General features: G+C 58.0%; 2 protein-coding genes across 6 annotated transcripts in view; both read right to left on the bottom strand.

Annotated features, from left to right (window-relative positions):
* The window catches only part of LOC143171396 (cyclic AMP-dependent transcription factor ATF-7), a 67,129-nt gene extending 58,938 nt beyond the window's left edge, over positions 1–8,191 (bottom strand). The window contains exon 1 of one of the 2 annotated variants that reach the window (XM_076360337.1): positions 8,131–8,191. The gene's annotated coding sequence lies outside the window, so the exon portion shown is untranslated. Of the gene's footprint in view, positions 1–6,616; positions 6,796–8,130 lie in introns of those variants that run through there. The other variant, XM_076360338.1, reaches the window with a different exon arrangement.
* A 650-nt stretch (positions 8,192–8,841) lies between these two features.
* LOC143171360 (ATP synthase F(0) complex subunit C2, mitochondrial-like) lies at positions 8,842–11,123 on the bottom strand. 4 transcript variants are annotated; one of them, XM_076360291.1, is made up of 5 exons: positions 11,072–11,123; positions 10,209–10,282; positions 9,580–9,657; positions 9,201–9,361; positions 8,842–9,105 (listed from the first exon to the last, which is right to left on the bottom strand). In XM_076360291.1, exons 2-5 carry the CDS (start codon positions 10,245–10,247, stop codon positions 8,991–8,993), a joined length of 393 nt encoding a protein of 130 aa, XP_076216406.1. In that variant the 5' UTR covers positions 10,248–10,282; positions 11,072–11,123; the 3' UTR covers positions 8,842–8,990. The 4 variants fall into 4 exon arrangements, with proteins under 4 accessions (XP_076216406.1, XP_076216405.1, XP_076216407.1 ...); XM_076360290.1 differs by having other exon boundaries at positions 11,063–11,121; XM_076360292.1 differs by lacking the exon at positions 11,072–11,123 and adding an exon at positions 10,396–10,517.
* Positions 11,124–13,291: the final 2,168 nt, after the last annotated feature.

Here is a 13,291-nt window from a genome sequence, read left to right as displayed (position 1 = left end):
CGAGAGTACACCTGGATCCAACTCCAGCCAAAGCAACACGGCACAAACCTTCCCCACAGTCTCAAGCAAAAAGCTTTTCTTTCCTCCTTCACACCGCAACCAAGTGAACCCTTCCAGCCCGCAGAAAAAGAGGCTCTAAGCAGAGATCACCAGATAGGAAACGTTTCTGGCGTTGCTTCCAGCAGGCTCGAATCTGTAGCATGATGGCACACTGAGTAAACAGAGACTCTGAAAGGCGGACTCCAAGACGCACGCAGGCAGCCTCCGGATCTTGGCACTACAGCTCTCGGGTCGCCTTGCGCTTCTTCATTAGCGGTGATACATCTTCAGCTATATACTTCTTCACAGCAGGGACAACATATTGCAAGAGCTCTACTACAGGAGAGAGAAATAATTCAAGTTTAAGAAAGGGAGGAAAAAACCTAAGAGACCCACTGTTTCTTACTGAGTAGAGATAATTATAAGAAAGCCATGACAAGCCTTACAGAATGCATTATTTTACCTAGGAAATGCCTAAGTGACCTAGAAACCGAAGTCCCATTTCCTGAAATTATTTAGCCGCTTAAGAGCCCTCGTTTCAATGAAAGTGAGAAAAAAAAGCTGCTGAAAATGGGACGTAAGAGCCCAAGTCAAGCTTGAACATATTTTCCCCACAATGGTGCGTGAAGAGTTTTAAAGGAAGATCAAAGTCAAGGCTGCACGGAGTTAAGAACAGGAGAGCCTCCTATGTAAGTGACTACCTATGGATAAAACTCTTGTCAATGAATTAAAGTAACTGAAATAGCACCAGCGGGACAGGGGACAGAGAGGCACGACGCTCTTGTACCTACCTGTGGTCATAAAGTAAAAATATTTTGTCCCACCTGTTATTATTTACATCACATGTGGGCATTTTTATTTATTTAGCATTCGAAGGCACACACATTTTATGGCGTCATTATTTGATATGCGAGCCCTAAAATCAGAGGGGAGCAAGAAATATTCCAAATATAAGCAATGTCTAGAAATCTGGTACATTATTGTGAGTTGTTTAACTAGAACTGCATTCCGCCTTCGGAATGATTGCGTTTTAGCGGTGAACAAAGCAATGATTTCCCATATATAGTTTACATAATTCAAAACGTGAAATCTTACATAGATGAAGGATACAGTGTCCTAAACATGGATCATACAAACGGGCGCTCTATGTGCGTTAAAAATAGAGAGCTTTCCAAAAACAAAGGAAAGGCAGCGTGGGGTAGAAAGATGAAAAACATCCACACGAAGAAGAGCGAGCGTCCCTCAGGAAGTTTCTCACCACCTCCACCAGAAAAACATACGTGCTCATTAAAACGCTGCCAACGCACTCAGGATTATGTTCAAAAAGACACATTTTGTCATGTTCGCTTTGCACGTGGCTCGGTCAGAGCGAGGATCTGCAGGATGAGCAATGCTCGCTCTTACATAAACTCTCCAGGTTTGTAAGTGCACTCTGCCATATAACGACTTCTAATCCGATTAAGGTTGTAGATAAACTTCCTCAGCTCCGTTTTCATAAGGTAAATCTACCCCGCGACACGGGATGCTCAGCTAAATCTCTGCCTTCACATTTTCGGGACCCAACAGTTAATCCCAGGAGACCCGGCACCCAGCTGCTGTCACCTTTGGTGACAATCTGCCTTTGGATCTCATCTCCCTCTGCTGCTCCTCCTCCGGCTCTATTTTACCAACACTCAAAAAAAAAAAAAAAAAAAAAGGGAACATTCCTACCTCAGGAACAGTGGAAGAATGGCCCGTGAACGGCTGCCAAGCCTACCTTCAGATCCCGCTGCAATGAGAACAGCCCGAGGTAGAAGAAAACTTTACTTTTCACTGCAAGGAGATTAATTGGCAAAGCTTTCCCTCCCCACACACAACCTGCTTCAACTTCACCAGCAGTTCAACCTCACTTCCAAACCTTCTAAGGATTTCCAGCATCTTCAGCCGTGGACACGACCAGCTGTACCTCTAGAAACAAGTCTATTTTAAACACCAGCTATTTTAAATAATTGCGAGCATCAACTGCTTCGCGATTTGAAGATTTGTTCCCTTCGTCTCAGCAGACTCAGCACCAACAAGAGCTTTTTGGCAGAAAACCCAAGAGCCATGTTCTGCTCCAAGTCTGATTTACTCACTTTGGAAACAGTTAAAGGGTAGAAGACAGCTTGGTACGGTTAGTTACACAGGTATAAATACACTCATTTGGGCATTGCTTATTCCCTAGCACTGCCAAGTCCACATCTAGCCAAGTCCTTAATACACTGAAGTCTGTGAAAGACTCCTTTTTTTATTATTATTATTTTAAATAGTAACAATGGTATTCAGAACGAGGTCTCTGCCAGCCAGGGCTGAAAACATTCTCCATAAGCACAAGAAGAAAAAGCTGTGCAAGAGCTCTGCTAACAGCAGCACTGCAAGCGTGGCAGCGCGTCCCCAAAAGGCAGGGAAGTGGTGAACTTTGCAGCTTTACATACTTTGGAACTCCAGGCACAACACGCATTTCATACTAAAGGAGTTCAAACATCCCCCCCCCCCCCAGGAGAAGGGGAAGAAAATGTCTTCGTACAGCTTCTCTTTTAGGATTTATTTGGTAGCCGTGCCTCACAAAGCGAGCTCAGAAGCGAGGCTAGCTCTTGCAGAGCATGCACAGAGAAATACCCCCAGTGGGTAGCGTGGCCTGTAGCTGGCAGAGAGGCTTTGTTTATTCATGAACCAGCTTGCAACGGCTGGCATCGCGTCTCCACCGCCGCTTTATTCTCTCGCGCAAGGGTGGGACAGCAGAGCGGCATTCCAGACCGCTGCAGGCTCTCCGCGGGCTGGCTCGCTCCTGCAACGAGAGCGGCAAGCGCCGTTCGCAAATCCCCGCGCTGCTCCCCATGAGCCAAACACGTTGCTTTCGTCGGGAAACTTCAATAAATGGCTGCTGTCGCCTGGGAGCTCAGCTCTGCGCTTGTACCGACGCAGGACAGCAGCCCCTGCTCACGTACAGCACCAAAAGGGAGACGTGGAGGTAGGAAAATTCGCCCCGGCCAGCTTGGCCTCTCACCGCCACCCCAGCAAAGCGTGCAAAGAGCTTAGAGGAAAGAGGTGCAATCCAAAAATCCCGCTCCACTAAATAATTAGCCAGCATTAAAATTAGGTTTGGCCTGGGTGAAACCACATTGTGTTGGGAGTTGGTTGAGGCACTGAATTTATCATGTTTCAAAAACAAATGTCAAACTTTGGCATGCATTAAAATACAGCGTGTGCTGTATAAAGGCTACCGTATGGCTGACTTCTGCATCAGCACGTGCCCCTCCAGGTGTATCGGGGAGGTGGAAAGGAGAAAAAAAAAAAAAAAAAAGGCAAGAAGCTCTTGGAAGATTATGAAATTGAACTTCAGAGAAGCAATTAAGCCAAACTCCCACGAGCCAAGACTAATTGCAGCAAACTCATTGTAAATACCAGCTCTAAAGAGGGAGAACAAACCCTAGTGCGCGAACATCAACCAGCAGCTCGGAGAGGAACCTCCGTGGATGCCAGCACCTCCAAGGGCTGCAAATCAGGAAATCCTGGTGTCCTCCAGCACGCGTGCTCTCCACGGCCCGCTCTCACAGCTTACCCGCCTGCGTGCGCATCGCTCGGAGGAGGGCTGAGGCCGCAGATACAGCTTGGCCAGCCTCAAACTCCTGCTCCCGCTGCTTCTGCCGGCAGAGCAAGGCTGCGCGCAGGTTAAGCCTTAACTTTTTCGGATTTGGGCAAAGCAAATTAAAGCAGCGGAGGAGGAGCAGAATTAAGAGATTCGCTGAGGACTTCAAGTGACATGATGTAGGAATTCCTCAGCCAGACAAAAAGATGTGACAGATACTGTGATGTGAAGGCTGAGCATTATGTGGCTGATTAAAACCTCAGTTTTATATTCAAAAGGAAGTGAGGCTATAAATGTGCTTTTGTTTTAGTGTCTATAGGCAGCTTCCTACGCACCTCTACACCAAACAGAAACCATTTCTAGCTCCCCAGGGAAACCCAGTCCCCTTGCTTACACCTCTGCTCAGCCTACACCACTCAGCATTCACCCATTGTATTACAAGTTCCTCGAAACCAAGACCAGGAAACAGGATTCCTTTAAAAGGGGAAAAAAATAATAATAGTGAAGTTACAGGAAGCAACAGGTCCTCAATCCTGAGGGTCGGTTACAAAAATATTTCTTCCCAGAACTGGAAAGCCCTCTCAAAATGCATCGTAGTTGGGTGCTAAACGACAGGGGGAAGAGCGGTTTTGGAAATCTGGCCTCAATTCTCAGTGCTAGGAACATTTTAAAAAAAAAAAAAAAGGGAAAAAAAAGAAAAAAAATGCCCCAAGAAAGTCAGAAGGATAAATAAAACCAAACAGAACGTGAAAAGGCATCACATGTGATGCAGCAGAAAATGAGTCCAAATCAAAATCCAACCCAGAGATCCTCTACTAACACATGCTGCAAAAAACAACACATGCACCACGAGGCCTGCCAGAAGCCGAGCGTATTTCACTAAGCCGTTTTAAAAATGTTTCCATCACAAAGAGGCAGCAACCGACTCTGGGCGCGGATGTGTCCCAGTTGCCCTGATCCCCGCTGCACACCCTCAGAAGAGCTCCCGTTCCTCCTGGCTGCCTCATCGGGTGAAACCGGTGGACCTTGCAAGCAGGCTCCTGCGCGTTCAAGGAGGATGGAAGGAGGATTCCGTTTCTTCCCCACAACCATGCTCTCGCACCCGTCCTCTCGCGCTTCCTCTCTCAAACTTCCCCATCTTTCAAAACGGGCGAGGGAAATTTCCTGCCTGCCCCATGCCACGTCCACAAAACCCCCTTTTAGCCATCCTGAGAACGTCCTCCACAGTCAGCGTCTCCTCCAGTCGGGCTCCGAGGGGTTTCGGAAGAGATGGGAATAAAGACATTAATGAGAAGTTTGTTTTTAAGCCACGTCCTTTTATTTTTGCCACCTTCCTACACGGCATGTCTACGCAATCACCATCGTAGTTGTGCCACACGGATTTGTACGTCGCTTCCAAGTTAACTCGGCCTAACAACAGTCCCATCAACCAGCTTAGAAAGGGTAACAACACCTGCAACCTGCCAAGGTGGGCTGAGCGTCTAACAGCGGGACTCAGCAAGGCTCAACAGCAAGTTCATTTTCACCCGACATCTTCGTCAATCACACAGAGAAGAGAAAAAAAAATCAGAGCACTAAATGCATACAGTGGGAAATGCTGGAGAAGACTGGAAAATAAAGAACCTTGAGAAAACAGAAATAGGAGCAAGAATAAGTAGAAATTAATGTTAGAAATACCTTTCAACAGGGGAAAGTTAAGTTAGAGTGAAAGACAAATTGCAGGTGGAAGGTTTAACATATTCGCAAAGTTTGTGTAAAGCTTTTCCTTCTTATAATCTGAGCAGACAGAGAGCAAGGAGGGAAAGTCCTGATCTCCAGCACTCCGATGCAAACCACGTCCAAGCTATTTGGTATCAGAAGGATATTGGCAAATTGGAAGGCATTCAGGAAAATATAGTTAAGCAGCTGGAGGGATTGATTTACAAGGAAAGATTAAAATAACTAGATGCCTAGTTTGGCAGAACGGTAAGTAAGGTGGACATGATAATTTTTTACAGTTAGTTGACAGGCAAGTGCCAAAAGGGAGAGGAAGTGTTTAACATACTACAATTAGGTATAACCAAAGGACTGGCATGCAATTAAGGAAATTCATGGCTGCATTAAAGTTCTCCAAGCAGTGAGGTCTATCGGATACTAAAGTAGCCTCCCCTTTCTCAATTCCCCACCAACTTCCAGGATCAGAAATAACACACTCTTCTGAGAAAATACCATCCCGGCCGCGGGTAATCATTACAAACCTCGCAGGTTGATTGCTGACTAGCTGCTTCCACCAGCTGAACCCACTCCTTCTTTGTTTGTTTTTAACACTAAGAGCAAACAAGCAGCCCAGCACTCTCCAGCCCGCAAAGTGATTACAGTTGGCAACAGTAATTACCCCACTCATGTCACAGAAGGTGAATATGATCTCTCGCTTTAAGGAAACAAGGACGTTAACCCTACTCGTTTTCCAAACGGGAATCTGGCTGTTGAATCCACCTCCCGCAAACTTCTCCTCCACATTCAAACAGCAAAGTTACTCTTAGTCTCCGCTGAGAAAACCCCAATCCAAAAAACCTGTCCAATAAAGCCAGTGGTTCAGAACTGCCGCTCAATTCCTCTCCAGAAATGACCGCATTTTAGTGACAACTATTTTTAAAGCAGTTTGCAAAGAACTAGAGAACCCCTTCAGACCGTGCCCTTCAGCACTGCTGGCGGAAGAAAGCCCCTGCCCAACAAGCACTGTAATGAGGCAAAATAAATTGGGAAGTCCACTGAAGCGTTAACGACACGTTTATATTGTACTCCTGCACGTTAAATTGAAATGTTGTCTTTAGAGGGACCTGAGCCGGGAAAGAAGTGATAACTTCATAAAGAAAGATAACGATGGGACTCAGTGAAGAAGAGGCGACGAAGAAAAAGACAGAAAGAGCAAAACGGGGAAAGCTGAGCAGAACAAGGAGTTTCTGTTGTCACACACATTTCATCTCACACCTGAACCGGCCGATCTCCTTTCCTTAGTAAGGTTGAGGGACTCCATACCAACGCTTCTGGCAGTGGGAACAAAACAGCTTTGAGACGTGACCCGGGTTGTGCTTGCAAAGTCAGAGCTACTGAGCGGCAGCAGATTTCACAGCACCAGCAGCAGGTGAGCAAGTGCACGGTGAAACCTCACCGCTTCAACAAGCTCTCAGAAGTTTGAGCTCTCAAAGTCCCCCAGTGAGAATTAACCCCCGTTTCAGACTTTGGAAGAAACTACTTAATTCTCTAATTTCTGCTGTTTGCATGTCTTCCTTTACTCAGTGCTGTGGGAGTCGCTGATCCCCCTGGGACCACGTGGGGTGGGATGGGGCTGAGAGCCCCCCATCTTCCAACACCCTGCAGACCCACAGCCGTTCACCAGCCTACACCCTGTTCCCCACCTCATCCCCATGGGCACCTACAGCCTCTCCACATCCCTTCTACATCTGCTTGCCACCGGGAGACCCCACACATAGGCCCGGATCCTCCCCAGCTGCCTCAGAAGAGTCACAAGCCACCACACTGAGCCCAGACCCCTCTTCACGCAGAGGAGGGCTGAGTCCCAAGTAAAGGGCTTCCCCCAGGACCTGCACCTCAGGGGGTCCCTCCCAGGATCCCCTCTAACCCCTGAGGTCCCCGTATCTGCCATCCCCCGGGACACCCCGTATCACTTCAGGGTCCCCCAGGACCTGCACACCGAAGGGTCTTCCGTACCTACAACTTCCAGAGATGCCCCCCCCCCCAGTTCTCTCTCATGTTCTAAAGCTCCCCCATCCCTCAACTCCCCCCCGTCCACAGTCCCTCAAGACTCCCCAATACCTCTCCAAGGTTGACCCCCCGGAATCCCACTGCAAGACCCCCCTCCCTTTAAAGCCCCCCATATTTGCAAACCCCCAAAACCCCCTCAAGACACCCACCCCTCAATGCCCCCCTACTTGCAATCCCTCAAGCCCCCTCATACTCCCCAGGACCCGCCCAAGGCCACCACCCCAGAGGCCCCCCCCCCCAGACCCCCACCCCTCGTGGCCCCCCTCCGTACTCCTGACGCCCCGTATCCCGCTGACCTCCCTACACCTCCACCCCTAGCCCCCCAAGCCCCCCCATTTCCCCGGGTTTCCCCCACCCCGGGGCCCCCATGGCCTCCGGGCTCCCCCCCTCAGGCACCGCCCGGGCCCCTCGCTGCCTCCAGCAGCCCCGCCCACCTGGGGAGGGGCTTGCCCCATCGCGGCGCCCCCTAAGCCACCATTGGCCGCGCCGCCCGCCACTCCGGGCCTGGCGGCGAGCCGATTGGCCGGAGGGCGCCGTCGATCAGCGAAGGGGCGGGGGTGGCAGAGCGGCTGCCTCACGAAAACTCGGGGAGAGTTGTGGGGGGAGGGGCCGGCCGGGGCTCCCCGCGGCCCCCCCGGGGGCTGCCCCGCCGCCTCTCTCACCGCCTCCCCCGCCCGGGGCGGCCCCGCGGCCCGCCGAGCCCGGGCGCCGCCGGTTACCTGAGGGAGGGCCGGGCCGGGCCGCGCCGCCGCCGGGGCCTCGCGCTGGCTGCCTCTCGCGCTGGGGCTCCCGCCTCCCCTCCGCGAGGCCCCCCCCCCTCCCCACGCGCGAGACTCTCGCGAGACCCGGAGGGAGGTAACGGCGCCGGGGCCAATGGGGGGCTTCGGGGGCGGGGTCTCGCCGCGGAGGGGCGGGGCTGACCACGCCTCCTCGGGGATGGCCAGAGAGAGGGAGGCCTCCGGGGGGACAGAGAGACCGCCCGGGGGGGCCCTCCATCCTGCGGGGACAGCGAGACGGGGACACCCCTGAGCCCAGGACACGCCCGATACCCGCACCCCAACACCCAGGGACACCCCAAACCCCAGCTCCTGGCCCGGGGGGCTGCCAGGCGGCTGGTCCTGGTTGAGGTGTCCCCGAGGGGGTAATGTCCCTGGGCAGGGACAGATGGAGGTGTCAGTCCCGAGGGCTCCTGACTGTCCCCAGGGACCAACGATGTCCCCGTCCCCCTGGGGACGTGGCTGAGGGCTCAGGGTGACAACAGGGCTCAGCCCCAGGCACCTGGTGTCCCCTCTGGGGACACTGACATCTCCCCGGGGCGGGGAGGAAAGCGAGCCCAGGGCGCCGTGGTCCCTCGCCGCGCCGTGCCCCAGTGCCAGCCGCGGGCAAGTGACACAGGACGGGGCCACCAAGGAGACACGGGGAGACGAGACTCCGTTATCAAACCGTCTTTATTCCCCTCCCGCCTGTGGCGGGGCCGGGGCTCTCCCCTGCCCCCCGGCCGGTATTCACGGCTGGGCGTGGGACCGGGCACAGTGGGGTGCCAGCTTCATCACCGTCACCGTCGCCGTCGCCGGCTCCGTCACATGGCGAAGAGGATGAGGAAGGCCACCATGAGGCAGAAGAGCCCCATGGCCTCGGAGAGGGCAAAGCCCAAGATGGCGTAGGAGAAAAGCTGCTGTTTAAGCGAAGGGTTCCTGCGGGCAGAGGAGAGGCCGGTCAGCAGGGGCGCAGCCCGGCCCCCGACCCCCCCCCATTTCCAGCCCCCCCGGTGTGTCCCCCCCCACCTGACCTGGCATAGCCGATGATGAGGCTGCCGAAGACGGTGCCGATGCCGGCGCCGGAGCCGGCCACCCCCACGGTGGCAGCGCCGGCGCCGATGAACTTGGCGGCGGTGTCGATGTCCCGGTGGGCTGCGCTCGTCTGGATGGCCCGGTGGGCGCCCGGCCACGCCTGGGGGACGGGAGGGTGGGCAAGTGGGGGGGGACACCTCACCCCAGCCCCCCCCCCCCAGGCCTCAGTTTCCCCCTATCGAGCTCCCCGCAGCCTCTCGGGGAGCTCCAGAGCGGGCAGGGGGCACAGCTTCCTCCCTGCGCCCCTCCCAGGGCCGGTGCTCAGCACCCCCCCCGGCCCCCCCACCCGTGCCCCCCAGTCCGAGGTGGGCGCGTTACCTGCTCCGTCCGGGCCTCAGGGCTGCTCAGCACGGAGGCAGAGAGGGGCTGGCACAGCACCCGCGAGCTCCTCCTCACCTGCAAAGCACAGCCACCCTCAGATTTGGGGGGCATGCCTCACCCTGCGCACCGAAAACTCCACCCCGGGGGTCCCCTGAGGCCACCGCTGCCACCTCTGGTACCCCCCCAAACCCGCTCAGCCCCTTGGGGCGCCCCATGAGCCGGCAGCACCCAGATGGGAGAGCCTGTCCTGGCACCCGCCACCAAAGCGGAGCTCCTGGGTACCCCACAGCCCCTCCGCGGGCACCCCACGGCCGCAGGTGTTGGCGTACAGATCCTGCGTGCCGCCGGGGCCGGCACCCAGCCAAAGGCGCTTTACTCCCAGCGCCGTATCCGCCTCCGCGTGGGTAATTAGTAACCATCGAGGGACGGCAAACGATCTTTTAACGAGAGCGGCTGAGCGCTCGGGGCTCCACTCACCTTCAGTGTGGCCCAGGGTGGCTCCAAACCTGCAAAAGCGTCCCCAAACCTCTCCCCAGGTCCCCGAGGGGGGGCACGCGTTACCCCCCACACACCCTCGTCCCACAGAAGGGACATGGAGGGCGAAGGGGGGGTTTGTCACTACTCACTAGCGCAGGAGCGGAGACAAACTTTGCACAGGCGTACATGGCGAGGGACAGAGGGACACACACGCGGGACACGGCTGGAAGAGACACACAGACACCGGGGCGTGAGGAGCACGTGGGATCCGGCCTCACGGATGCGGGGGTGGCCCCCGGGACAGGCAGAGGGGACTTGGGGGGACACACGGGAGACCTGAGCCACGCGGGAATGGCGGGGCAGGACGTGTCTTTGTCCCCGAGGTGCCAGCTCCTGGCCGAGTGCCGCCACGGTGGCGGTTTGGGGATCAGGAATTTGGGGCCCTGGAGTTGCTCCAGCGCAGAGCCCCAGGGGAATGTCACCTGCCCGGGGGGGGCAACAGGAGCTCACGAGGCCCCTGGTCCCCGTGAGGCGGGACAGGCCTTGGGGATCCCGCCTCGGCCCTGCCTCCCGGGGCAGGCGTGGACGGAGAACGGGGCAGCTCTGGGGAGGGGGGGGGGGGGGGGGGTCACGGCCTGGAGACCCCCAGCCCCCAGGGGACGTGGGGGCTGGAGAGGACAGAGCATGGGGGGGGGGGGGAACCCCAGCGTGGAGGGCAGTCATCCCGGAAGGCAGCGTGAGGGGATATCGCCCCAAAACAGTGGGGGTGTCACCCCAAAACTCGGAGGGGGGGAGGGGGGGCGACAGGTATCGCCCGTCCCTGTCGCCACCCGAAGGGGGGAGAGTGTCTCTACTCGCCCTCCCCCACCCCTGAGATCTCTCTCGCTCTCCCCAACCCCTGAGGGGGTCCCTCTCCCCCTCCTCTTGCCCCCGCCGAGGGGGGTCTCTCCCCCCCCCCCCCCCGGGGGTGCCTCCCCTCACGCCCCGGCCCGCCGCCGCTCACCTGACGTACCGGCGGCGGGCAGGTCGCGGAGGCACCGACTGCGCAGGCGCGCCCGGAAGCGCCGCCCGGAAGCACCACTGAGAGGCGATTTTGGGGGGGGGGGGGGGGGGGGGGTACCGCCGCCCAGAGCGCCGCCCGCCCCGCGGCGCCGCCTGCGGGCCGGGAGGCTGCGGGGCCGGGGGTTGCGCGCCCTCTGCGGGGCGGTGGGGCGCAGCGCCGCGCGGGGGCGGGGCCGGGAGGAGGGCGGGGTCTGGCGGGAGGGGGCGGGACCGCGCCCCGCGCCCCCTGGCGGCCGAGAGGGGCGCTGCGGGCGCGGTTGCGGGGGGGGGGGGGCACACGCAGACGTGCGTGTGCGTGGGGGTGCACGGGGCTGGGGGGGGGGGCCACGTGTGCGCGCACATGTGTGTGCATGTGTGTCTGCGTGTGCGTACACACCTGTCTACACGCGGGACACACGTGCGCGTGCGTTCCCGGGGGGGGTGTGTGTACGCGTCGTGCACACGCGTGTGCACAGGGGCATGTGCGTCGCTGCGGTCCGTGTGCTTAAGTGCGCGTGTCTGCACGTGTGTGTGCAAGGAGCGTGCACGTGTGTGAGGCCAGGGGGGCGCCGTGTCACCCCAGGGTGCTGGGGGACCGGGACACCCCACGGTGCGGGGGGGGGGGGGGCTGTGTCACCCCAGGGTGCTGGGGGACTGGGACACCCCATGGTGCAGGGGACACTGTGTCCCCCCAGGGTACTGGGGGACCGGGACACCCCATGGTGCAGGGGGGGGGCTGTGTCACCCCAGGGTGCTGGGGGACCGGGACATCCCAGGGTGCGGGGGCCCCCCATGATGCAGGGGACACTGTGTCCCCCCAGGGTGCTGGGGGACTGGGACACCCCATGGTGCAGGGGACACTGTGTCCCCCCAGAGTGCTGGGGGACTGGGACACCCCACGGTGCAGGGGACACTGTGTGTCCCCAGGGTGCTGGGGGACCAGGACACCCCACGGTGCAGCGGACACTGTGTCCCCCCAGGGTGCAGGGGGGATGATGTTGCTCCAGGGTGCTGAGGGACCGGGACACCCCACGGTGCAGGGGACACTGTGTCCCCCCAGGGTGCAGGGGGGATGATGTTGCTCCAGGGTGCTGAGGGACCGGGACACCCCACGGTGCAGGGGACACTGTGTCCCCCCAGGGTACTGGGGGACTGGGACATCCCATGGTGCAGGGGACACTGTGTCCCCCCAGGGTGCTGGGGGGCCCCCCAGGGTGCAGGGGGGATGGTGTTGCTCCAGGGTGCTGGGGGACCGGGACACCCCACGGTGCAGGGGACACTGTGTCACCCCATGGTGCAGGGGGGGGGCTGTGTCACCCCACGGTGCAGGGGACACTGTGTCCCCCCCAGGGTGCTGGGGGGCCCCCCAGGGCGCAGGGAGGATGGTGTTGCCCCAGGGTGCTGGAGGACCGGGGCCCCCCAGGGTGTGGGAGGGGACGGTGTCACCCCAGGGTGGGGTGCGGGGCCGCGGCGCTGCGTGGGCTGTCAGGCAGCCGTATTTATGGGCAGCCCTAATGCGGGAAGCCATAAAGGCAGAGAGAGCTGCTATTAATTAAATCATTGTTATAATTAACTTTCATTAAAGGAAAATCAATAACGAGGAGCCGGGATTGAAAGGAGGCCATCCATCAGCCCTGCCCCGCCGCTGCGGGGGGAGCGCGGGGGGCTCCCTGGGGGTGCGTGTGCCAGGGGTGCGTGGGCGTGGGGCTGGGCGTGCACACGTGGGTGCGCGCATGGATGTGAGCGGGTGCGTGGGTGTGCGCACGCGCGCGTGGGGGGGGGGGGTGCACATGGGGGGGGGATTGCGTGTGTGCGTGCATGTGTGTGCAGACCGGGGGGTTGCATGTGTGCGTGCATGTGTGTGCAGATGGGGGGGTTGCGTGTGTGCGTGCATGTGCATGCAGACCGGGGGGTTGCGTGTGTGCATGCATGTGTGTGCAGACCGGGGGGTTGCGTGTGTGCGTGCATGTGTGTGTAGACGGGGGGGTTGCGTGTGTGCGTGCATGTGCATGCAGACCGGGGGGTTGCGTGTGTGCGTGCATGTGTGTGCACACGGGGGGTTGCGTGTGTGCGTGCATGTGTGTGCAGACGGGGGGTTGCGTGTGTGCGTGCATGTGCGTGCAGACCGGGGGGTTGCGTGTGTGCATGCATGTGTGTGCACACGGGGGGTTGCGTGTGTGCGTGCATGTGT

Source organism: Aptenodytes patagonicus, chromosome 27 (assembly GCF_965638725.1).
Source record: "Aptenodytes patagonicus chromosome 27, bAptPat1.pri.cur, whole genome shotgun sequence".
Taxonomy (NCBI): domain Eukaryota; kingdom Metazoa; phylum Chordata; class Aves; order Sphenisciformes; family Spheniscidae; genus Aptenodytes; species Aptenodytes patagonicus.
The sequence above is the reverse complement of the archived record's forward strand: the minus strand, read 5'-3'. Positions and strand labels throughout refer to the sequence as shown.